Source organism: Struthio camelus, chromosome 4 (genome assembly GCF_040807025.1).
Source record: "Struthio camelus isolate bStrCam1 chromosome 4, bStrCam1.hap1, whole genome shotgun sequence".
NCBI lineage: Eukaryota > Metazoa > Chordata > Aves > Struthioniformes > Struthionidae > Struthio > Struthio camelus.
In genome coordinates, this window is record NC_090945.1 from 9,306,675 (window position 1) to 9,331,208 (window position 24,534).

Consider the following 24,534-nt stretch of genomic DNA (forward strand, 5'->3'; position numbering starts at 1 on the left):
GTTCAAGTTACTTGACTCATGCTGCACTGAGATGACAGGGACAGGACAGAGATTTGGACTTTGACCATCCAAGTCTCAGCTTAAGGCTTCCCACTGGTTTGTTCTTCCTTCTTTTAGCAGCTAGGACAAAAAGCCGGGTTTGCAGAACACAGGAAAGCACAGGGGAATGGTACCGTGTAACCAGGGTGGTCCGTGGAACACCATCATACTGTACCTCTTTTGGAGCTGGTGGAGGTGGAGGAGGGTCTTTGATGACCTAAAAAGCCAAACATAAAAAAGCATAAATAACTGCACTGACAGCATCAAAAAACCGACAGATAATTTTAAGTGAACTGTTTCTGTCTGAGACTTCCACATCTGTTTGCGAACAGGCAGCCACTGCTGCCACATCCCTTGGGTATTGATTCTCAAGGCCTTCTGGAAATTAACACCACCCTTCTGATAGAAAATAAAATCAATTGACTGACAGACACTCTCTGGGCAGACGTGTCTGCCCCTTTGCTTCCTGACCGGATAAGATTCAGTCGTTCTAAGTAATAGCCAGTGATGAAATCCTGTGGAGTTAATTAGCAAGCCTGAGAGGAAAAGTAACCCAAGGTCTATGTGAGGTCTTGTGTAATCTTGGGCCAAGATGCCTGCTTCCTTGTGCCATGCTGCTGGAGAATTTCTGGCCCAGTGACAAGTGTGAAATGCCTACTGGTAGCTCAGGCTTCAGCTCTAGATGTCCAGATCATTTCCGTAGATATCACATTTCAGATAATAATTTAAATATGTAGCTTCTTGACTGTTCAGCGTGGAGTGCCTGCAACAACGAGTTACATTCACAAGGCTTCTTAAACTGTTACTGGAGAAGGACAGCTTTTGTTACGGTAATTCACTTAAACCTTATTCCCAGCCATAAGACTCCTTGGCTACCAACTGAAACTATATGTGATTAAAGAAAGACAGAAGTAAGTTCTCTGTTGGATAACTGAGGCCTGCATTTGTGCTGCTTGAAGTGCTTGTAACTTTGCTTTAGGTTAGCTTAACTTTTAACAAACTACAGAATATATAAAGCACATTTAGGTCATTCAAACTTCCCCCTCCAATTTCTTCCTGCTCTCTTCCTCGCATACATATTGTGACGCCTAGGGAGTTCACTAGGATACTGGCAAGAAACCTCTGAACGGTAAAGGGAGAGGAGAAGGAAGGCAATGTCCCTCTAAAAGGATGATGATAAAAAGTGAAAGCACAGGCATTGTTCCACAAGACAAACAGGTCAGTAAAGCTAAAAAACAAACACTTCAGTTTTATTAAGAGTCATTTTTTGTGCGTATTATGTAGATATGACTGAAAAAAATACCTCATGAACATAAAGCAGTCTAGCTCTGCTATGCCTACAAACCCAACTAAAATTGTCCCCAATGACAATTGTCCCCTAAATTTCCTACTGAAAGAGTGAAACCTTAATTGAAATATATTTTCTTCACTCTCTGCTATTAATTACAGTACTTTCATTTACTTACCACTGCCTGTAAATAATGGGACATTGCACAGATGCATACCATCATCCATAAAAGAAACGTCTTTTTCTTGACCAATATTCAGGAGTTTTCCTTCTTGACTAACATTTCACATCACAGTGCCACCAAAAATAGTTACTGCTAACATAAGCTATGTACTTTTAGCACTGGATACAGGAATTATATCAAGCAAGAAAAATAAGTTATGGCACCTTTAGAAATATGTTTCCATAGTAATACAAGTTTTAAGATATTAAATTGTTTATCAAGCTTGGAGTACTTTCAGGGGAGGGGAAAATTAATTATGGATTTTAACTAGACACCTATTTTGTGCCAAGACCTTGCAAAAACATGTTAAAATTATTTTTCTCTAAATATTTCTGAGTATTTTTTCTTGTTACCCATCAAGAATTTTCAGAATACTTAATAGAAATCAACTACTTAATTAGTCAAACATTCCTGAAAGCCAGACTGGAATTCCTGCCCTAACTTTACAGAATCAAAAACATGGAGAGACCATGGTGCAGATTCTGAGAGATATTTGGGTGCTGAGCAAGATTTTCAAGAGCATGAAGATCTTTAATTCTCACTGAAAACAATTAAAAGACTGGAAGCAGTAAAAGCTACTTTTAGTGTAAGGTTCACATTATCTTATGTATTTGATTCTCATCCGTCTTTCCCCTCTGCTTCTCTCTAACCATTATCTCAAAACACATAGTTTGTTGTCAAGGCTGTAAGTTGTATGAGGAGAAGAAGCTAAGCTCGGTTGCAGACTAGTACAAATACATATTTAACAATGTTATCACTCCACTTTCTATAGCTCTGTGATTCTTATATCCTGGAATCTCTCCTGAGCAAAGTCAGCTTTGGATAATAAACTTCATGATGCTTGCTAAAGCTTGCTTGGGCCTAATGCCTATCCATTTTAAGAGAATCAACGTTTCTACCCCAATGAATCAAGAAAAACACCACTTGTTGACCTTTCTGGGCTTCATAAGTGGAAGTTTTTGTTTTACTGCCTTAGCAAAGGATCCAGTCCCATGCCAGCTGCTCAACTCCCTGAAGTTATAGGGTAAACTCGATTTGAGGCTAACCGATACATTAATTAGCTGCTATTTCTAATAGCTTCAGAAAATGAAACTTGTTTTAAATGTGACAGTGGTGTGAGAAAATAATCTGCTTTGAGTAGCAGATATTCACCCCTGCTGACAGAAGTGGAATGTAAATGCCTGCATCCTTATGTTTCCACAGGCTCCTCAAACACTCACTCGCTCTCTCACTCTCTCGCTCTCTCTCTCCCTCACACACACAAAGAGTATTCTCAGTCTTGTCTGATATTTCAAGTAAAATTAGCAGAAAGCCATTTCTGAAAAAAAACCAAATCATGGAACCCATGCAATTTTGGCAGAAAATAATGCAAATGTAGCATAAAAGTGCAGATACTGAAGATCATAAGATTGCAAAATTAACTTTTCCTGAACTGTATTCAGATCCTTTAAATACTGAAGAGACTGAATAGCGCTGCTGTCTTATTAACCACATGTAGAGATGGATTCCTCCCTAATTTTGCTTTGTTTTATTATCATCATCTCCAGGCAAGGCTGCATCTCATTTATTTAGTTGCAAAGAATGAAGACTTGAGTTTGGAGGAGAGCCGATTTCTTAAAAAAAGAAAAAAAAGTTAGTTGCTTCAGGCAACAGTCCCTTTGATCTGCTCATTAACACTTCTCAAATGTTCGAGTGATGTGGGCATTAGGAAATGTCAGCACCAGAGCCTGAAGCCAGCTTGATGCGATCATATGTTCTGATATTGAGGGAAGAGTGAAAGAACTGTCAACAGTGAACTGCTTTTTTTTAAAAAAAAAAGGAAGAAAAGGAAGAAACAGGAGTCCCCCCACCCCAACCTGTAACTGTACATGGACTTTGTATCAAGGAACACTGTCAAGACTGATTCCCAGCAAGGATGAAGTAAGTGCCCAAAACACCCAAAGCACGCACGGCCTGCAGACAATAGGAAATACATGCTTGTGGCCCCAGACACCCATTCCGTTTTGCCTGTAACACCTTTCTCTCTCGTTTCTTTTTCATTCTAATCCATGTGACATTTTTTAGCCTTGAGGGCTCTTGCTTTCCTCCTCGCTCCTGTTATTTGTCCCATGAAACTGAACGCTCCCCTCTGCCAGGCAAGCAGGCTCAGTGGAAGGGAAGAGGAGGTCCTGCCTAGCCCTAATATGCTGCCCGTCTTGTCAAGGACGCCAGCCCTAAAGCCCAAAGTTCTTAGCCAGAAGTCGTGATGACACGTAATGTGAGCACGTCGGATGCAGAAGAGAAGGAAAAAGAATGGAAGCACAGCATAGGAAACAAACATCAAAACAAAAAGAAAGGAAGAGTCAATATTTGGTAGCAGGTTCAATGCAAAAGTATATGTTTTTGGAACTCAATATTATTGTAGCAATGAGCCCTAAAATGATCGTTTATTTTAATGGAAACAAATAATATCCACGAGAGGTGGGAGGAAACAATAGGGCACTAACATTCAAGGTGCTTTGGTTTTATTGCTCCTAAAGAAGAAGTCAGACTACTTTTAAGAACAGCTCACTGATATACAGCTCAAGACTTCCCCAAAAATAGACATTTATTGATATTACCAAATACCATACCCAGAAAAGATGGTCAGGAGAAATTACCATGCCTTAAAGTAACCATCAGGGAGGAAGAGACCCAAGTACAAGGTGAATCAGATTCCCAGGGCATTTTTGCACCACTGAGTGCAGCTCTTTGTGGAGATACACAGGTCAGCTCCACACAAGAGAAGCCAGGCTAATTAGCCCAGACAGAGTCCTGCACTGGTGTCACTATGCGTCTTCAGGCACCCAAGGCAGTATCATTCCTCTGCACTTTTATTACACAGTGGAGCTATTTTAGTTAATGGGGAGTCAGCTTAGGTATCCCTCTACAGCTCTGCATGATTCATTTATATACACCTGTAATGTAAGCTGAGCTCCATTCTCTTCCAGCAAGCATAGGCTGCTGCAGCTAATATTTTAATGTATCATACTGGCATAGCTACTGTAAGGGCTGGAAATTAGCACTGCAGAACTCTACGGTTGACTTTTCTCTTGTATGACTCTGACATAAAAATACAGAAAGTGTCTTACTGATTGTCATTACAAAGTCATCACTGCAAACAGAATTTCTGCTCTCAAAGAGACTGACATACTGCATTCGCTTTTTACTGTAATGAAAGGAAAATGCACAGTATATCAAGATTTTCTACACCATGGGAACTGACCAGCAAGGACTTCTGAACACTGGCCGATGTGACGAATATTTTGATTTTTCACTAGGCTGTGCGTGTGTAAATCTGACTCTGGAAAAAACACCCATTTGGCCAATGATTAAAACTGTATGTACAACGGAATATGATGTAATCTATAGCACTTCCAATTGTAAAAGACTGATTCTGGACTTAAACATAAATTAGAGATGCATGGATTATGTTCTGACTGATAGTGATACTCAGCTAGTGACAAAAAAAACACGAGTTTTAGTGAGAGCATTTAAGAACTAAAAGAACATTAAGTTTCCTGATATCAGTCAACTCAAAGGTAGGCATGTTTGTCTTGAAAATAAAAAAGAAAAGCTTAAAAAGTCAGTAAGAGGCCAAAAGTCAGAATGGTCTGTTTCAGAAAAGCAGCTCTTGAGAGAGGATACGATGATCACTCTCAACAGACTGTGAACAAATAATAAAACACAACTCAAAGTCATGGATTTTTTTAAGAATCCCGTGGGTGTCTGCAAACAGCTCAAAGGAGACACTGAAAGAAAAGTTACCTGGCTTCACTTAAAATTTAGATTATACTTCACCTGCATATTTTTAAAATAACCTGTCTTTGAAACACAAAACATTTTCTTTTCTGCCAAAAACAGTCTGCTGGAATATTACTTCCTTCATGTCCTCCATCGCCCTTTCACTCTGCCTCAGATGACAGAGGTGTGGAAAGTGTCTAGCTATGGACATTTTCTGTCTGTAGCAGATGTAGAAACGAAGCAGCACGAAGCCTGCCTATGCATCAGAGTGAGCCAATTATTTTAAAATAAGAACATGAGCAGCTTTCTTCTGATTGATTTGGAATTTTCCTCTTCCATGGCAAGGTTCATGAAATAAACTATTGCTGAAGGAAAACAACTAACGGACAACCTTCCTAGATTTCTGATGGGACTGTACTGTGGAGAGCGAGCCAGAAGAGAGACTCTATTAATAGAGAAGAGCTAGCAGTTCTCCTTATGCGGGGTTCACTGTGGTGAACAGAGAAGGCCGATTCCTCTGCTGCCCTGTTTTCCACGAGCCTGAGACAAGAGTACAAGGAATACAGTGATAGCCTGGAAGCAATCTCCACTTCTGAAGTCCTCGGCATGTCATTGAATTGAATGGGTAATAAACGTCACCAGTTTAAAACCTCCAACGTGCAAGGAGATGGAGGGAGACTAGCGAAGCAGCATTGTTGACTGTTGCTAGAAGGATAAAGAGCGTTCATTATTCAGATGAAATGAGATGTAATGTGTGCAAGATGAAAATTTAATTTTTTGCAAGGGATTAGTAAGAGAATAAGGGATTTCCAACTTGAGAGCCCATAATGGACTACAAAAAACAATTTTAGTGATAGTACTTTTAAAATGGTCCTTGATTTCAGGATAACATCTGTGTACCATTATGGCCAGCAACTTTCAAATAACAGAGAAAAGGCTTTTATCAACGATTTCGCAGGAAGAGAACACATCTGCTCACTCAGAAAGCAGAAATGAGCAGCACATCAGCCTGCTGATGCTGGTTCACGTGTGTGCAGGTCTCTCTGAAATCGAAAAGTACTGCTAAGAGCACAGTCCACAGTGTGTAAACTGGTCTCTTCTTCCGTTTGCAGCATATCACTAATGAAAGAAAACTGCCTCAACAGATGGCTCTTGTCACATATAACTCTCAGAGTAACCTATTTCCCATTGTATCTGTATTTCCCAACACGGTATGAATTACGATCATGAGTCACATGCAGAGACTTTTTTCTTTTTTAATATTCTTTACTCACCACTTTGCAACAGAGGGGCCAGAACCACCAGAGAAGGCCGAGCGCTACCAAAAGTAACAGCACAAGGACAGCAATAAGTGCTGCTACTCCACTCGACTGTGAAGAAAGCAGAACGACAATGTCATTGAACATTGCAAACAATTTGTGTGGTTTTACCACTCACCCCAAAACAGCTCCCTGCTGAGCAACACAACCAAACAAATGGTTCCCACTCATTGGCTCCATGTCTTGGCAATGTTCCTCAGAAAAAAGCACCTTACAAAGGATCAGGAAGAGGTCTCAGCCAAATTCATATATGGTGCAGATTCAGTGACAGCAGCTAGTGTAAGTGTCTTCAGTTCCACCAGTTATGCAGCAGGAAGACTTCAACAGGCATTAAAACTGTTAAATGAGCCATTGGTTAGGGATTACAGGATAAAACTAAAAGCTGCCTCTGGAGAGACTATTGTCCATTCAAAGTTAGTGGCCGTTGGGAGCAAAGAGGTAGAAAGAGAATCTGATCAGGGCCGCAGAAGACTCTCTGTTAATGAAAAAGCACTCTAAATACAGTCCTGGAGCCTTCAAAGGCAGCCTGTTCTGCAGGGACAAAAAACACCCAGGATATGTCCACCCAGGTATCAACCAGCTGCCTCCTTGGGTCCAGCATCTTGGTCTGTTTACACCCTCTCCAGCAGTAACAACTCTTGATTTTTTTTAGGCAGAAAATGCCAAGAAAGCAACTGTTAAGACACAAGCAGAGTCTCCTTTTACATCTGTGGATCAGAAGTGCCCTTCTCCTCTCACAAGGACTCTGGTCTGTAAGGACAGGTGGACAGGTGGAATCTTTGCTAACAATACAGATATTCTAGCCAGGCTTTTATTCTTATGGCCCACACATGTGGGCAAGTAATAGGCCAGACTACTAATTCACAGTGCACAGACTACACCACAGTAACTCCCTTTAGAGTAGTGGCATTTGAACCTGAAGCCACTATCCTAAGAAATTCTTGGTGACTTCCGTTGCTTCCGGCACATACCACTTTTAACGATTAGGTGACTAGACCATCTCCACCATCTCAAACCCACATCCTGTAGGTACTTTGCTTCTTAACCCTTATAGACTGTGCTGCTGCTCTTGTTTAGAACAACACTGAGAGAAAAATGTAAAAACGGCCTTTTGAAGATAGAACTTACTCAAAATTCAGCTGGGGAAAAAGAAAAAGATGAAGAGGAAGGGGGGGCATCTGAGGAACTGCCGATGCTAGATTACAGCACGAATAATTCTATCTAAGTGAGCTAAGTTGTATTGGAGAGGAACTGTTGCAAATGAAAGGAGAAGCAGAGCTTTATTCAAACTGTGTGTAGGTGACCATACATACACCAGGCGGTGAAGCACACACACTTAAAAGAAAAAGACAAGGTGCAAGCCTCAGTGCTTTTTGTTTGTTTTCTCTGCAGCACTGTGTGTTTGCTGGGGGAGACTGGAACTTGTAACTCTCATATACCAACTAGCCATCAGCTGCTTAGCCATTAGTATTAGTGGAACAATTCTAGCAGTGACCCATTTCTTGCAGTTGCCCATCTGCTACTATGGAAACCACAGTTCTCCTTGTATTGAGCTCTCTTTGCTGCAACATGTACAAAAGACAAAAAAAAAAAGGATGAGCATAAGAACTCTACTGTTTTTCCTGTCAATGCACATCTGTAGTCATTCTGTTTCTTGTTGGTTAAAACTTTCAACCACAGAGAAGCAATGGAAGAGTTGAACAGAGGGAGGAGGGGAGTATATTACCTTACCCAGCAATTTAGTATCATCTGCTTTGCATCAGTGCTTTATTTTCACCTATGTCTACACTCTTGGCCATTTTTTAGGGGGCATGGGGATACACTTGACGGATACTGGTTTCTCTGAAAGGACTAAGATAAAGAGAAAAGCAGTAGTATACTGCTTGTCTCCAGCATCCTCCTGTGACTATACTGTCCTGATGTTTTCACACTGAGAGGCTGCCTCATCATGCTTTGGTGTAAGATCAGAATGCTTACAAGTCATAAAGAGGCCTTGTGCACAGAGACATGATTTAGGTAGTGTGTGCTTCAGCTCTAAATTCATTTATGCTTTCTTCCTTAAACTTCAGAGCTGAGCTGAGATACATTTGACTTCTGCAGTCACCCTTTTGAAAGGAACGGGAGAAAAAATGCCAATTTTTCTCTTTCAGGTTAATTACCTCTGAATGATGAAAATGCTGTTGGAAAAATATATGCTAATAAGCAGAAGGCACCGTTCCGTATGTGTCTTTGCCTGACAGGAAAGCTGCTCTAAAGTCACACTTTTAAATGAGACAAATTTAAAGAAAAGCTGCATGCATTTGCAGCGTATTTTCAAAACCTCTATTCCTGCATAGTGTTCTCATATCTAACTGCAAGCATGTCAAGTATCATGACTATGTGACACAGAAGGCAGAAGAAATAAATGGGCAGCAGAAACATGGGATCAGAAATTCTGTATATTAAGTAAGTTTCCAAAATCACTAACTGCATAAGTATGAGGTTTATCGTATCGAGCTGTTTCTAACTTGTTTTTTTTTTCTAAGCCTATGATAAAAACATAGGAGGATGTTCACACTACCTAACGCTAGGCCTAACTTGAATACTCCAGCTTTTGCTTTAACAGAGACCATTTCCTCAGTAACAGAGCTGAGAGCCTAGGCTCCATATTTAGGCACCTAAATTAGGTATCTAAAGTTACACAGAGTTAATATCCTTGTGCAGGGTTATAATTATTTTCCATACTCAGGCTGAAGACCTGAGGTTCCACCTACTCAGCTTCAGCCTGCTCCCACCAGTCCTATGAAGTGGAGTTGTGCTGGGATGGGGCCCCCAAATGACTGTCACACCTGGCTCTTCTGATATAATTCTATTTATAGTGAGCAAGTCTCTGATGGCATGGAAGCTTCCCAATATTTTCAAAGCCACAGCTGCACAGTGTGGTGAAGTAATCTGTTGTAACACATTTTAGCGAAACATAATTCAAAAGCTATAGCAAAACATAAGACCAGCACATATAAGGAACACACAGCCATTGCTTGGATCACAGGACAGAGCCAGCTGAGGTAGCCTGGGGGAGGAGAAGAATACCAGGGCCTTTCCTCTACATACAGTTCTGCATATGGTCTAAATCAGCAGCTCCTGAAGCAGCTAGCAAAACAGATGCAGCAGCAATGAAAGAAAAAAAAAAAACCCTTATTACAGAGCCTCTATCAGAAAGCAAAGATAAATCTCCAAGCCTGCCACATAAGGGGTGACTTTCACATATTAACTGGACGTCCGGGATGGTACACACAGTAATACTTAACTTACGTAGAATCCTACAAAAAAGGCATTTCTTAAACAAAGCCATCTGACACTTTAGTGAGAAGAATTAAGGGAACTCTTACATGCAGCTGCAGAAAAAAATCTTGTCTATAATGATTCACTTCATCAAGGACTTCAAAACAGCTGAAACTTCCTTGTGAGTGTACTGGTTTTATAAAATGAAGAGTCTAAACATCTTTTAAAATCCTGAGGAAATGATTTAGGACATGTATTATATATATGTGTGCATTTATATATTAAAAAAACCATGTGTCATTATATGTGTATATTCTGTATGCATGTGCCCACAGGTGTAGTTTTCAGGTTAGGTCATTTTGTATATTCTAAAGAGCTAATGGGGCTTGTTGTACATTGAAGTTCTCTTCACTGTGAGGTCATGCAAGGATAAAACCGTAAGAAAAAGCGAATTCCAGTATTTTACATTGAATGATGTTAGCCATTTACTTACACACTCTGAAGCAGTAATTGTTAATGAGCTGGACATGAAAGACTGCCCTTCGTTCAAACTCACCAGAACTTCTAGGGTTCTGAAAAGACAGGAAAAAAAAAATCAGCAACCGTACAACAGTAAGTAAGAGCACATATACGCTGCGGAGGCACGTGTATTCCATTCAACAAAGGAAACGTTCTGAAGGAGGAAAGGGGGAGCCAGGCCCCTGAGCTGCGCTAGACGTGAGAAGTGACTTCACAGAAATCATAAGGCTAACATGGTTACTTTGTATCAGCATTTCTAGAAAACTCTGATGACTTAAAACTGACTAAGACATTTAGCTATTGTGGGGTTGTACTTTGTGGCTTTCCGAAACCAGTTTTTGGTCATTTCAGACCAAACTTGCTTTGCCTCGACTTATCCTGCTTCAAATGAGCTATATTAATAATTTGCAGTCTCCTGCAGGTATTGTGTTGATTACTATTTGGAAATCATTTTAGTCCACAAAGAGAGCTGAGTAGAAAATAGCCTTTCTCTATTCCATGCAACATAAAATATTCCGAAAAGTTTTACATAAAATAAATGGAAGATCAATTGTAAAAACAGCATTGTTATGTCTGTTACATAAACATCTCTTTAGTCATATGCAGACGTTATGGATAAAAATGTCGGATAATTATAAATGGTCAAGACTTTCTATAAATAGTACGTAAACACTGCATACAAATAGAATGTGGTTTACATTTTACAAATTAACCCTAGAAGAAAACAACACATGGCAAATGTTAAACAGAAGAAGACTCTTCAGCTTCTCTGGCTTGGATTCCCAAGAATCAGACAGTTTATCTTATGCATAGATGTAATTAAATAAAAATATAGATATCCATGAACTCAAATGATTAATCATTTATACTGTTCTTCTTCTATGTCATGAATTTTTATTCTGGCACAAATGCTTTAGTCAATATGGAGTTCAAAGCTATTTTAACTAATTTGGCTAATTTCTTTTTCAGTTTTAGTAAAAATGTAAGTTGCTTCCACTAAACTCATTTTTAAATGGTCTGTGTTATGAATAATTGATCTAAGGGAAAGAATAACTCTAATTTACTTCTAATTATCAATGGAGTAAGTGAAGCTGAACAGATAAAATAAAAAATTAATTAAATTTCCTCCCGACTAGCTAAAAAAACAAACTGTAACAAAACTTTTTAATGATGAGTTTTTGAAATGCGCCATTTCTTATTATTTTTTTACTTTCAGTTTCTCACATTGCCAATTTAATGAGAAATCCTGCCGGATTTTTCAGCAAGACAATCCTGCTTGAGTTTGGCTGGCAAAACAATCCTATTGACTTCAGTGGGAGAGGATATCATTCAATGCCCTTTGTTGAACAGAGACGGACTTTAGTACAAGCTGTGCTGCTGAAACACGGCCTAAATCCTGACAGATGTCCTAAAAGAAATTTGGATGTTTAGACTGTTGAATCTTTTGGAGATTTGCACATCATAAAAATAATACAAAAATCATTTTTCTGGCCGAGTCACTGACCTAAAGTCCAGTCAAGTTAATGTGACTCCAGTGTCCTGGGGTCACATCTTCTTGCACCCTGGTCATACTGCTGCATTAACTATGAGTGTACAGGTTAAATGAAACCTGAATTCAGCCCATAAATACAAATGAATTCATAGCGCACACAAGTATTTTTGGGTGGCAACGTCTTTGTTAAGTACAAATTCAAAGAGGAAAGACTAATCTCTGCAGTGTTTCATTTCCCTCCATTAGCCCTGCCTTTTTAAAGAATAACTCAGAGTTATATGCCACAGGCTACATACACATCAAATGTTGAAGTTGGTTACACCCAAGAAAGGGCATCCATTGTGGTTTTGTTTGCTGAACATAAAAGCTATTTAGCCCTTCTACTTCTGCAGAACTTCCCTGAGTAACAGAGGGTGTGTTCCCACTGAATGGTGCCATAATTGGGATTATATTGTTTGGTCCAAAGCCCGGTGGCACAGTAAGAACCCTTTCTAAGTATACTAGCTTGGAAATGTAGTACACAAAGTAATTTGGATTTTTAAATTAATGTACCACGGTCTGACAGTCTAAGGATCTACATACACCTTTACATATCTTGTGCATTGACTTTATTTCCCATAATATTTTAGCTGTGTCTAAATACATTTTAGTTTTTCCCCAGCTCTTCTTTTATCTTCATTGGAAACCATTTCTGCAGTCTCTTGTTGGGCAAGACTCCCACTGAGATCAAAAATAACTTTGCTAATGCACCAGTGAAGATCTCCTGGATTTGGCCAGTAGCATCTGACTAAAGCAGCGTCTGCCAGCTACTGGGGTCAGATTTCCAAACTGCTTTCAGATGCTCAATTTCCTCATTGCCCTCATTTTAAAAAATGTGAATGTGAATCCTACTTTTCTTATGGATTTTCTTCTCCTATCCAACCAGTTCCCTTTGCTGCTTGGCAATATCTTCTTTTCTCCTGACTAATGTGTGTTCTCGTTAATCAAGAATACTATCTAATATCATTTCACCATGTTTTGTTAATCTCTGGCAGTTTGCTCATTTGCTCAACGTGCTACAACCAGTCCCAAACATACGTGTTTGAAAAGGAGGATGCCGCAGAGCTGTGTTCTAGTTCCATTCACTTATTTAAATGTTTTACTGGGGATTTAGGAGAAAAACTATGAGTAGGGATGTCTGTACTCTGTTCTCTCAAGCAGCCTTCCCAAGGCCCAGAAGGGTGGTGTGCTGCTGAAAGGGGAGGGTCACAGGGACACAACTCTGGAATTTAAGCTTTTTTTCTTAGCCTCAGAACACAGACACACTCAGGCACCAGTTCAACTAGAAATAAACGATACCTGCTAGCGCGTGTGTGTTGGAAGCAGATTCTCAAAAGTGGCACAGAAATCTCAGTCCAGCAGACGTGCCCATGAAAAATCTTTCCTTTAACTGAATAGGAGCAGACTGCAAAGACCAAGAAGGCTGGTTACTGAAACGGGGACTTTCCCTCTTTTTAGGAGGTGCCACTGAACAAGCTGCTACTGCCTTCTCTGGGACTGAACTCTGCTGCCAGTGAGAGCTCAAGATCTGATTCTCAATCACAGTAATGGCTCTTTACACCATTCTAGCCACACAGTATGGCCCAGAAAATATACCGATAACATGTGTAATCTAAATGAGAATTGGGCCCAAAGCTGTAACTCCCACAGACTGCAGTAAGAGCAGGACTTAAGTCCCTGGTGCCACGTGCCACGTCGCTACTGTCAAGCTTTGCATCCTGCCAACCTTTAGCTGTCAGATGCTCTGACAAATATCCCAAGCAACAGGCTCAGTGAACACATCAGCCATCAACTCAGATACAATGCAGTAGGAACAACCAGTGTCTGTATCAACTTCCATTTTGATACAGAGCTGCAGGGCTGAGCCATTTGAGATTTTTCATAGAGTTGATCATACTCATTCAGTTCTAGAAGCTACAGAGTGAACTCATACAGATAATTATCTCATCTTCAAAAGGATGGACCTGTCAACATGCAAAAGCACTTCCTTCCTGAAATTGTCATGTCTGCAGGGTAGGAGAAATACACTTTTTTCATCTTCTTATAATCCACCTGTTTGGTGGGCTCTGTGTACTTCACATTCATATAAACAATCCCCCTTCAATCCAGAGTTCAAAAAATACTACTGCCACATCTGTACATACCAAAACTCTGCAGATTCCTACTATATTGCAGTCTAGTTCTTTTATTTGTATAAGCAAATAAGACATATACATAAATACATCCATTATTTACTAGTAAGAGTTCACCTGTGCAAGGCTTTTAGCTCAACATTCTGCATAACCTATACCATATTTTGCAAATAAAATGACATTCAGAAGTGAATTCAGTTTTGGGCACCTTCACTTGCAACTGCTGATTTTCAGTGTTCATGTTCTGTATTTTGTGAGCATCCTAGTTCTTAACAATAAGGTCTCTGAGAAGCTCAAGTAAGCCAAGAGCTGAACCAGCCTGTGTCAGCGGTTAACATAACAAGTGTTAAATCTTTGGACCTTTACTGAGATTTCTTTCTGTAAACTGGAGGAATACAGTTTAAAGGGACATGAGACTGAAGTGATTTTTCATGACTGGCTTGGAACACAGGGAAGGAGCAGCACAAATTTTGGTCAGAGTTATAAGACCGTACTTTTCAGTCTCGCTGGTGGAAGCAATTAGAAATGCTTCAAAAATGCCTCCACAGACACTAAATGCTTGGTTGTCACTACCAAGCATTCTAAGGTATTCTAAGGTAAGGCGTTCAAGGTATTCTAAGTTTGTACGGACCGATCTTCCAACAATTATTATTTCTGTGATTTACATGATTATATCCATAATATCTTAATTGCTTGCCAAACACTCGAGGAAGACTCTCTCTCCTTCTGCTGAAATAAGTATGGAGAGTGAGGCAAGAGGTGAGAGGGTCCCAGTGTCCCATCCCAGTGCTGTTAAAACTACTGCACTGGCTTGTATGCGGCCCATGTTTGAATCATCACTGTGCTCGATTCAGTGTGACTCTGACCCTTTCCTGCAAAAGGAACTATCTTCTCAGGTCAGCCCCGATTAAAACCCACAAAGAATCAGGAAGTGCAAATGTTGATGTTGCTGTAGCAACCCAAGAAGACATTCCCGGTCTGCACTAAAAGCTCATCTCTGCTGCATGACACATTCTGTTTGGTTTATGGTACGGATTTTATGATTGTGCACATGGAGAAGAAAAGCAGACCCTGAGGCTAATAATCAGAGGTTCTAATAATTGAGGCACACTCACTCTGAGCACAAATATCAAAGCCTTCTTGCAGTTATATCCAGACCACAAGGAATCAACCAGCTTCTCCATATCTAGCCTGAAAAGCATGGCTGCAGGAATGAGCCGCCAGGGAAGAGCAAGTGCAGCCCTTCACACTGTTCCTCCAAAACCCAGCAGTGCCCAACAGCCTCCTTCCACCACTTCTATCCAGGATTCGCTTTCACGTCTTGGGATCACTTCTGACACAGCGCTTAAGTGGACTCAAGGAGATGGCAAGCTTGAACTAATAAGCATGTGTAATTAACAACTTATGAAGACATTCACAAACTCAATTGCTTTTTGATGTAACACAGGTCTAATATGCAATTTTTCCAGTGGTCTGTACTTTCAAATATGTTTTCATAATAGGAAAAACTGTTTTGTGGGGTTTGGGTTTTTTTTTTTTTTTTAACAGCTCACAGTCCCTGCTCAAAGTGGAAGGGATTTTCCTATATGTTGTCTGTAAAGTATCATTTTTCAGGTAGCAATCAATCCTGGAAAACTTGAGTCTAAAAGGGCTTTTTAACAAATGTTCATATTTATGATTAAAGGAAAAGACAAGACTCTTGCAACTTTCAGCTGCATCAGTCAGGGACCACTGGCCAGTCTAATCAATAATTTACAAAAAACCACAACTTGAAAAGGCCCAACAATAACAATCCTTTCTTTCCTTTATGTCCAGTGCCATTTTATTATTACAGAAGAGGAACATGGCCCATTGCCATATGTCACTACAGCTCTGGTCTAAGGAATTTCATACCCTGTGAAATACAGCTGACATTTCAATCCACAGTAACCTATTTGCAAAGTATTCATTTGCTCCTTACTTTATGGGTATCCAATAAAAGACTGCCATTTTATGATCCATTAAAAAAGATGAAAAAATTAAATAAAATTGTGAAAGACATTTGCTGGAAGTAATAAATAATTTACCTCCAATTTTCACACACTGAAAATTAAACTGGCAACTGCTCAAAAAGTTATTAAAATTATGGTGACTAAAGGTATTTTAGAATCAAGTGCCAGCATTAAACTGTTGTACACAGTAGGAAGAAAAAAAAATAAATGTATGTATTTAAAAGCGTGCCTTCTCTTAAAACAACTGCCTCCATAAATTACATGTAGCTTTATTACACAGTTGATGTTGGTAGGCCAGTAATAAGTATGTGTGTACAAATACACATAAAATACACATATATGTGTGCATATATGGGTGTGTCTATATATCTGTATATACCTATAAATACATGTGTGTGTGAGCACACATATATGCATGTATATGCATGTATATGTACACATCTCTTTTATGTAGATTGCCATACAAAAAAATCACATGCTGAAAAATCAGTTGCAGTGGTGGAAGAAGGGTTTTGTGGCATTACTGATTTAAGTATCATTTTTGCATGCCTGTCACTTTATTCCCATGTAATTTATCATCTCCTACCCAATATTCTGACAGCACAAAGGAGTACTTTCTTACGATGGTCACCTGAAAGATGGGGCAACTGGAACATACTGTGGCTGACAGTAGCACTCCCAGCTTTTTACCCAGCAATAATTACAGCATTTCGAAGCTGGAACAAATGTATGTTCTTATTCAGTGCAAATATTTCATATTTTAAAGTTTGAAAGAAAGGCTCCATTGCCAAACAATACTGACTTCACCTCAGTATGTGGACTGAAATTTTTAGTGCACGGCAAAGTGGCCTCTGTCATGCCATCCCTCATTTTTTGCCTGAAGGTTGAAAAGTAGGTGCAGTCGCATAAACAGGGAGACTAATTCTCAGCTATAGGATAGGGGAGACAGCCTTAGGACTCTGAGAGATACAGGATAGTGACTCTGTGAGGTCTGTTCCTGGAGCATCAATTACCAACAAAGCTACTATCTCACTGTAGGGACACAGGGGTCTCATTTGACAAACCTGAGTTTGAAAACGTTGGCCATATTTGCTGGGGAATCCAACTGCTAGTTACACAGGCATTTTCACCGACCAAAGTGCAGAACATGCTTTCCTCTATTATTGGTTAGCAAACACTCCAGGGCTACAAATCTGACTGACCCTAGGGCCACATCCCGGCAGTAGGACGCAGCACAAAGCCAGAGGGGAAGAATTTCCAGCCCATGCTTCTGTTCTGCCATGTTTTGTTGCTGTTCCTTCATCCAAACTCCCCTGCTGCACAAGAACACAGCAAGTTCCCTTGGAGCTGGGTTACAAATACCTTGATTGCCAAATGTTTAGCGCATCTCCACTGTGCCAAGGGTCAGCTATGCCTGGGAAGCCTAGGAAACAGTTTACTCCCTAGTGAATTAGAGTTTTACTGGGGACAGTTAATAATCTGCAATTATGATACATGGTCGGAGCTGTTTCCCTCCCACCAACCACAGAGGCATAAAAATGAATATTTCATTTTTCCTGAGAATAGCAAGACCTGCACTGTATGCAAATCATTATGTGTGAGGGTTTTTTGTAAGAATTAGTACAAACTTTTTGTTTTCCTACTTCCTTGGTTTAGCTTAGCACTGAAATAAATTCACAGTATAGTTGCCTTAGGATCTCTGATCGTTACGCCCAGCACTATGTAGCTTTCTCAGTAGATGGCTCGATATACTGTGTATTTGGGTTTGGCGTTCCACGTGAAGCGATGGAAGGGCAGAGATCCTTAAACACTTCACTGCCTGGAAACACTTGCCAACTTGATAGAATTGGAAGCCAGCATTGCATTAGCTCTGATCTCACAGAATCATGGGAAGCTGCAGTAACATGGTATGAAATGTCATTATTATGTTAAATTAGTCTATTAATTCAGCTCAGGATTCTATGTCCACTGCATAATATTAAGCACTTAGTTCTGCTCACGCACTCTTTCCTAATGCTCTGGGAACACGGTGTGCCCTACTGAGGAACGTGAAGGACTGCATTAGAAATTACTACTGATCTTAACATCAGATCCATATGTCTTAGGAGCCAGTTAGCCTATACAACTCATTGAGGATGTTTCCATCTGTGAATAGTTCCCATTATAATCCAATTGTGTCAAACTAAATGTGCTCCTAAAATATTTTCAGAGGGTAATATTTATAACAGACATTAGGCCTAATCCGGCAACATTTCTAGTTCCCTCCTACCCAATTCATTTCTCTAGCTGTTTTTTTGGGGGGGAGGGGATTTACCATGTGAGTAACCAGCAATTATTAAGCATTCTCTTTTTGATTTTTGTTCTCCATGGAACAGGATTCCTGCACAGAAAAAGGCAGCTGAAGTGCTGGTGCTCAAAACAAATGCCAGGTCTCTGTGCCTTTGCAAAAAAAAAAAAAAAAAAATCAGTCCAGATGGCAGAAGATCTGATTCATCTCAAACCTCTCTACTCAGTGACACTGGGGAAAAGGTGCTATTTACATGGAAGGATAACATTTATAGCACATAAGTGGTCATCATTAGCCATAAATACATCTATACTGGAGAAGTATGCCAGTCACCTGAGCACAAAGGCTCTGGAATTAGAGCAACAGATGAAAACAACTTAAGTAATTTGGTGATGGCATCCGATCAATTTGTGAGCACACTGAAATCACATGGCTGACCAAGGCAGCAGGAAAGTCAAAAGAAGGCAAGCATACTTCCTCTCCATCTTCTTTTTTGATGTTGGTTGTTATTACTCTTCCAGTGCTAGGAGGCTGCTTAGCTATTGTGCACAAGAAAAGGAAAGGATTTACAAAATGCTGATGTGGGAAATGAGTCCCAGTGTTTATCCTGACAGTTAGTACCGCATTTTGGAGGAGATGACTACCTCTTTTTCTTCATCAAGTACTTATTAAGGTACAGTTATACTACCAGTTTCTGGCAGGTAACTGCTCTTGCTGGTTTATTGTGCATTTGTACTGTTTCTCATAGTAATGAACAGTACGGTCTTAAATGTGAAGTAAGTTAACCAACTTTAACTGGGAATTCCTATTTAATCCTAATTGCTACCCTTTCCTCTAGGGTAAGTGTTGTTCAAGCAGTATATAGCTGCTACCCAGTTTAGAGAGTGGTACCAAGATTTTCAAAAATGGGTCCTTAAATCCATTACTTGAGTACTCAAGTAAGCTGCCTGACTTTCAAATGGCTAAGTGGAATCAACTTCCACTTAAATAATCAATGAGTAATTCTGTTTTGTGGCCAAATTGCCTCCTTATTTTAATTGTTACAAAGGTTATGTTAAAGCTGCTTAGCTTGCAATACCACGCAAAGAAGGTGATCATATAGTTTGTTAGGTTGAAAAAGAAGATTCTTGACACACCCCACGAAATATTCATCATCTCTTCGGTAACTAGGGAAGGTACCTAGGTCAATTTGCAGATTGCATTTTCTTTGAGGGTTTTTTTTCTTTGGGAGTTGTTTCCTTCACTTGCAACATGCACTTCAGAATTTCACTTTTTTCAGCAAAGGAGGAAGTGACAAATGTCATTTATTACTGAAATTCCAGCTGTAGCTATATGAAAGTAGGACAGTTATTTCCTTCACCTGGTTCTCAGCTACTCAGTTCAATGTGACCAAAAAAAAAAAAAAAAGCCTCGCTAAGTTAAACACAACTTTTCTATGTACTCCTTACTTGGACAACTTTTTGACTCATGTTAATGTACTTAAGTAAATTATGGACTAGGCTGAATAAATAGGTAATCTCATGTTTGTCTATACATTGTGTGAATCACTGATAGGTGTATTTGAGCGTTTGCACCCAGCTTATGTGGGCGGTATACCTGGTTTGACTTGTTATGAGCATCGTTTAAATACATGTTAGGCTTCTCTTGCAATAGGCAAAGAAATTCTTAATGTGTTATTTATTTCACATTCTCTTTCCATCTGGTGTAAGGAATGCTGAAAGACAAAGGCTATTTTTAACTTAGAATTGTTATTAACTTTCTAAATAATGTAGAACTGAAAGGCTGCAATGTAGGAAGAACACAGCAGTGATACTCACTTTTGGAATATGTGCCTTGTAGGCAGTATGGTTGGAAGGAAACTGTGTGCGAGAGAGGTATTACAGTGGGTGTGGTGGTCTGTTATGCCAACAGTAGACTAATAAGGCTTGAAAAATTGGTGGTGGGTTAGGTGTAAATGTTAACTTATTGCTCCCTTTTTTTTAATGCTCGTAGTGTTAGAAAGAAGCACAAGTGTGTAATCTTAACAATAAGTTAATGACATTTTTTGTGTGGGAATCTAAATCTGCTTATCCTTCACGCCCAGCCCCCACTTGCACACATTTCCAAAGGCATTCATATGCCTCCTCTGAGAGAACTAATGATACTGTATCAGCTCTCTTTCTATTTAGATATTTATTTCATATTTGCTTGAAGAATCAGGCCAATGTTTTTGAAAGCACATTTAACTATACCATATGCCTACTTAAATCATCCCTATCAAACAAGTTGTAGGATGATGCTCTGGTTCATTCTGTTCTGTTTTCCCTTCCTTCACAATGTGTTTATGTATATTTATCCAATTTGTTCTGTTCTCCTTGCCAAATTGCAGGTTTGAGATCTCAACTATGCAGGGGCAGCTGTGCTATTGTTGATGCCTTACAAAACAAAGGTCACAGACTGAGCCCATATCACTAGAACTAATGACAGCTGCATGTTAACCATTATGGTATAGCCATAGAATGATCAGGGTTCATGGACTCTCAAAAGTAAGAATAAATCTTACTTTGCCCTTTGGTTAGCATGGATTCAAGTCTCGCTTTTAAGAAGTAATTTTTGTGCAAATTAGCTTCTTGCAAAATATCTTGCTGTTTAACTTATTCATATAATTCTCCCCTCCCTTAGTTCAAAAAAAAAACCCAACCACAAGAACTAACATTTGAAAACATTATGGCAGCTGAGTTGAGAGGAATGATCCCTTCTACATACAACTAATATTAGCTTTTCTAACTTCTGAGACTGATAAGATTTACCAGCTGTTCCCAGCTAGGAAGCTATTGATCATTTTAAGAAATAAGCTACCAAAGATGCCAGCTCCTTCAAAAGAAGGTTGTTTCCAAACCTAGCCCAGTAACTTGAAGTAATGAAACATCAGGGTGGGACTGTTTCAAATGCCCTTTGTTTGGTAAGAGAGATCAATCTGCAAGGCTTGTGAATTCAAAACTATTTGCCCCTTGGGTGGCCTGACATATTATTCCTTCATCTCCTGCTGCCTTTCGGAGCAGAAGCCAAGAGTCCAAAGTTATTTAAAAGGATGTTTCTTAGAGCTACGCATAGCTTTTGAAATACCAAAGAAGTGGGAATGTAATAGATGGAGCAGACTAATGAGATGAGGCACATGTCCATAGATACAGCTCTGAGACTATACAGCTGGCTTTGAGGCTGTCTGTCTAAGGCTACTTCACCAGTGTGCTGTTAATTATTTAAAAGAGAGCACTGGGGAAACTACCATCACATCTGTCACCCACACACAGGCAGAACCTTCACTCATTGCAGGACCAGATGTGTTTATTCGAAACATATACTAACTAGCTACTTAATGGGTTAGAATTATTAGCCAGAAGTTAATTAGGCAAACATATTACACATCAGTCACCTTACATAGCATCCCTTTTTTTTTTAAACTCTAATCATATTTGTTTAGAGGCATTATCATCCAAAAGGGAAAAAAAAAAAGTAAAAGCTCTGTAAAGGGGCTGCAGTACAAGATAATAAATTTATGAAATCTGATCATTATGTACTAATGTCACATGAAAACAGCAGTGCTCTAGGAAATTGCTTTAACCATGTGCAAAACACTCTCTCTTAATACTGCAAGTGTACTAACACATGGGAAGGAAGCAGGGAGGTTTGTTTTAGCACCTACAAGTGTTAGAGAAGAAACTAACTTAAGAGTGGACAAAGTTTTTCATAGTACAGTTAAGCCAAACCTCCAAAAGGATGGCTTCAGTGCTTCTGCATATATGACGCATATTCCAGAAGTAAGCTCTTCCATGGCATCCTGCCTGCATAATAAACTTAGAAATGTTGCTGGCCAATGTAACATGCTGTTGTTCCCCAAGAGGTTCAATTCGGAAGCGATGTAAAAAATTTTGGCTCCCAAGCTCATGTCACATGAAGATGATGATGGAGTAAAGGCATAACATGCTCTATCTTTGGGCTAGTCGGAGGGGAGAAAAAACAGTCAGGATCCTTTGTTAGCAACCAGCCCTGACAGCCATTTCATGAAACACCTTTCAGCTGCTCTTGAGTAAGAACAGCTGTCTATAAACCAAATGAGATAATTTACAGGCTGGAGCTCCACAATCCATTCACTTCCACTGTGCCTGTGTTGGTTTTCGTGTTTCCTTACTCTTCCTTTTAAATCTGGTGCTTGCATTAATTAAAATGGCACTTCCAAACTGGAAAGCAAAGCCCAAAGTACTAATGCTTTGCCTTCGTGGAAACATCTTTCACTCAAAGCACCTTTTAAACAGAGGTAAACATGAAGCAGTAGTGTGCTGAGTTTCCTGCTTGAGTTTGTTTTGAGAGATTGTTTACTGAGGAGGCAGAAGCTGAGAGCAAGAGCACCAGTGACAGCTTGGGCATTGACTCCTGGGCTTTCAGACAGTTTTAGGAGGTTTTTTGTGTATAGCTGCTGTAAATCTTGAAGATGCCTCAAGTAGCAAGCAGGAACTTCTTTGTGCCTTCTGTAAACTGTAATTAATACATTTTTAAATGGACTCGCACAAGATTTGTGCTTTATTTTGAACTAATTTTTACATGAATTAGCCAGAACTTCATAAGGAGAAATGCGCTGGATCCAAAAGTCTTTTTCTTCAATCACATGGAGCTAAAGCTTTTCCAGAAGACAGAACTCTGGCTTCCCTTAAGCTGCTGCTGAGAGAAGCTCTCAAAGATGTGCTTAACATTAAGTATATGGTTAATTCCCACTGTCCTCCACCCTCAGTCCTGCGTGTGATCCTCGGCAAAAAGCCAGCAAAGTCACAGCAGTTAATTGTGTCCTAAATCTGTACCTCAGTGATGGAGCCTACTGCCAAAACTTGGGCCAGTAAGAGAAAACTCTTGCCTGCATTCAGGCTATCATAGACTACCAAAAAAAGTATGTGTGTAAAAAAAAAAATAAAATAAAATAAATAATAAATATATATATATAAAAAAATAAATGGACTCTGTGTGGGTGCTGGTCAGAAAAAAATAGACTGAAGGCAGTTCATGTGGCCTGTCAAAAATGAAGACCCAGAGAGGCATTTCTATAGACTTTTTATAGGACTGACTTGCTGCAATGGGACAAAAGGATTTATTTCCTCAAAAAAAGTAAGTAAAACAGATTTCTTTCCATCTGTACAGAAGTTCAGAAATGTCTAAAGAGGAAGAGGTGGATGCGATAGCTGAAATTGGTTATTTAAAGGGTGAAAGTGCTACATGAAAATAAGATTATGTCACTTCCTTCTTCTCAGATTTTTTTTTTTAATTTTAATCCCAAAGGGCTGAGGGATAACACTTGAATTCTGAAGACAACTTCAAAAAGAAAGAAGTGATTAAACCAAAACTAAAAAATATTCAAATCCAAAGACATGAGAAGTGACAGTGCAGAAAGCATACAATGCTATTCATGTGTCTGAATTCCCTGAGCTGCCATCCCATTCACAAATGAGTGCAAAACAAGCAAAGCAGCTGTTGTCAACAGGAAGAACAAAGACCTGAGTGACAGAGGCTCCTCCTGTGAGAAGTCTGGTTAGTAAAGAACTAAAAGAATGTTTCAAGGTGGCATTTGCAGTTCAGAAACATTAAGCTATGATTTTTTCCACTACACGTTCTTTCTAGGAGAAAAGTTTTTACACTTTGTTACAGGAGTTTTTAAGAGTCTGAGCTATTTATTTTTCAATTATGTTCCCTGTCTTATATGATGTGCTCAGTAACATTATCGTTTTCCTTAGCAATTCCTTATTGGAGAGTCTGGATGGGAAATACCTCTTAAGTTACCACAAAAATCATCTTGTGCTTCTTTGTCAGCTGTTCCTACTGGCAATGTATTAAAAATGAACTCATGAACTGTTAACAGATTCTCTCTCATGCACTTGTGTGTGCTTAATTTCAAGTAAACTGGAGACTAAATTTAAGGTCAGATACTTGAAAACTGGAGGCAACTAGGAATTTGGGAGACAGTAGTAGTTTTCCTACTCATAGCTTGAAAAAGTAACTCTCATTTAGCTTTCATTCTTTAAGTGTCATCAGCTGTTCACTTTGGACAGGATGTAGGAAGGGATATATGTAAACTGAAGCCAACATGCCTTGAATAGAGGGCAAGTTAGGTCATTAAAGGACAGTAGCACAGACAGTATCTCTGCATGTGACAATCATAA

General features: G+C 39.5%; 1 protein-coding gene across 2 annotated transcripts in view; it reads right to left on the reverse strand.

The window, feature by feature from the left end:
* ANTXR2 (ANTXR cell adhesion molecule 2) overlaps positions 1-24,534 on the reverse strand; it is a 123,106-nt gene that overhangs the window by 56,524 nt on the left and 42,048 nt on the right. For both annotated transcript variants that reach the window (XM_068941322.1, XM_068941323.1), the window contains exons 11-13: positions 10,386-10,464; positions 6,587-6,682; positions 215-256 (exon numbers count right to left, since the gene is read on the reverse strand). In XM_068941322.1, coding sequence (XP_068797423.1) covers positions 215-256; positions 6,587-6,682; positions 10,386-10,464 — 217 coding nt within the window. The remainder of the gene's footprint in view (positions 1-214; positions 257-6,586; positions 6,683-10,385; positions 10,465-24,534) is intronic.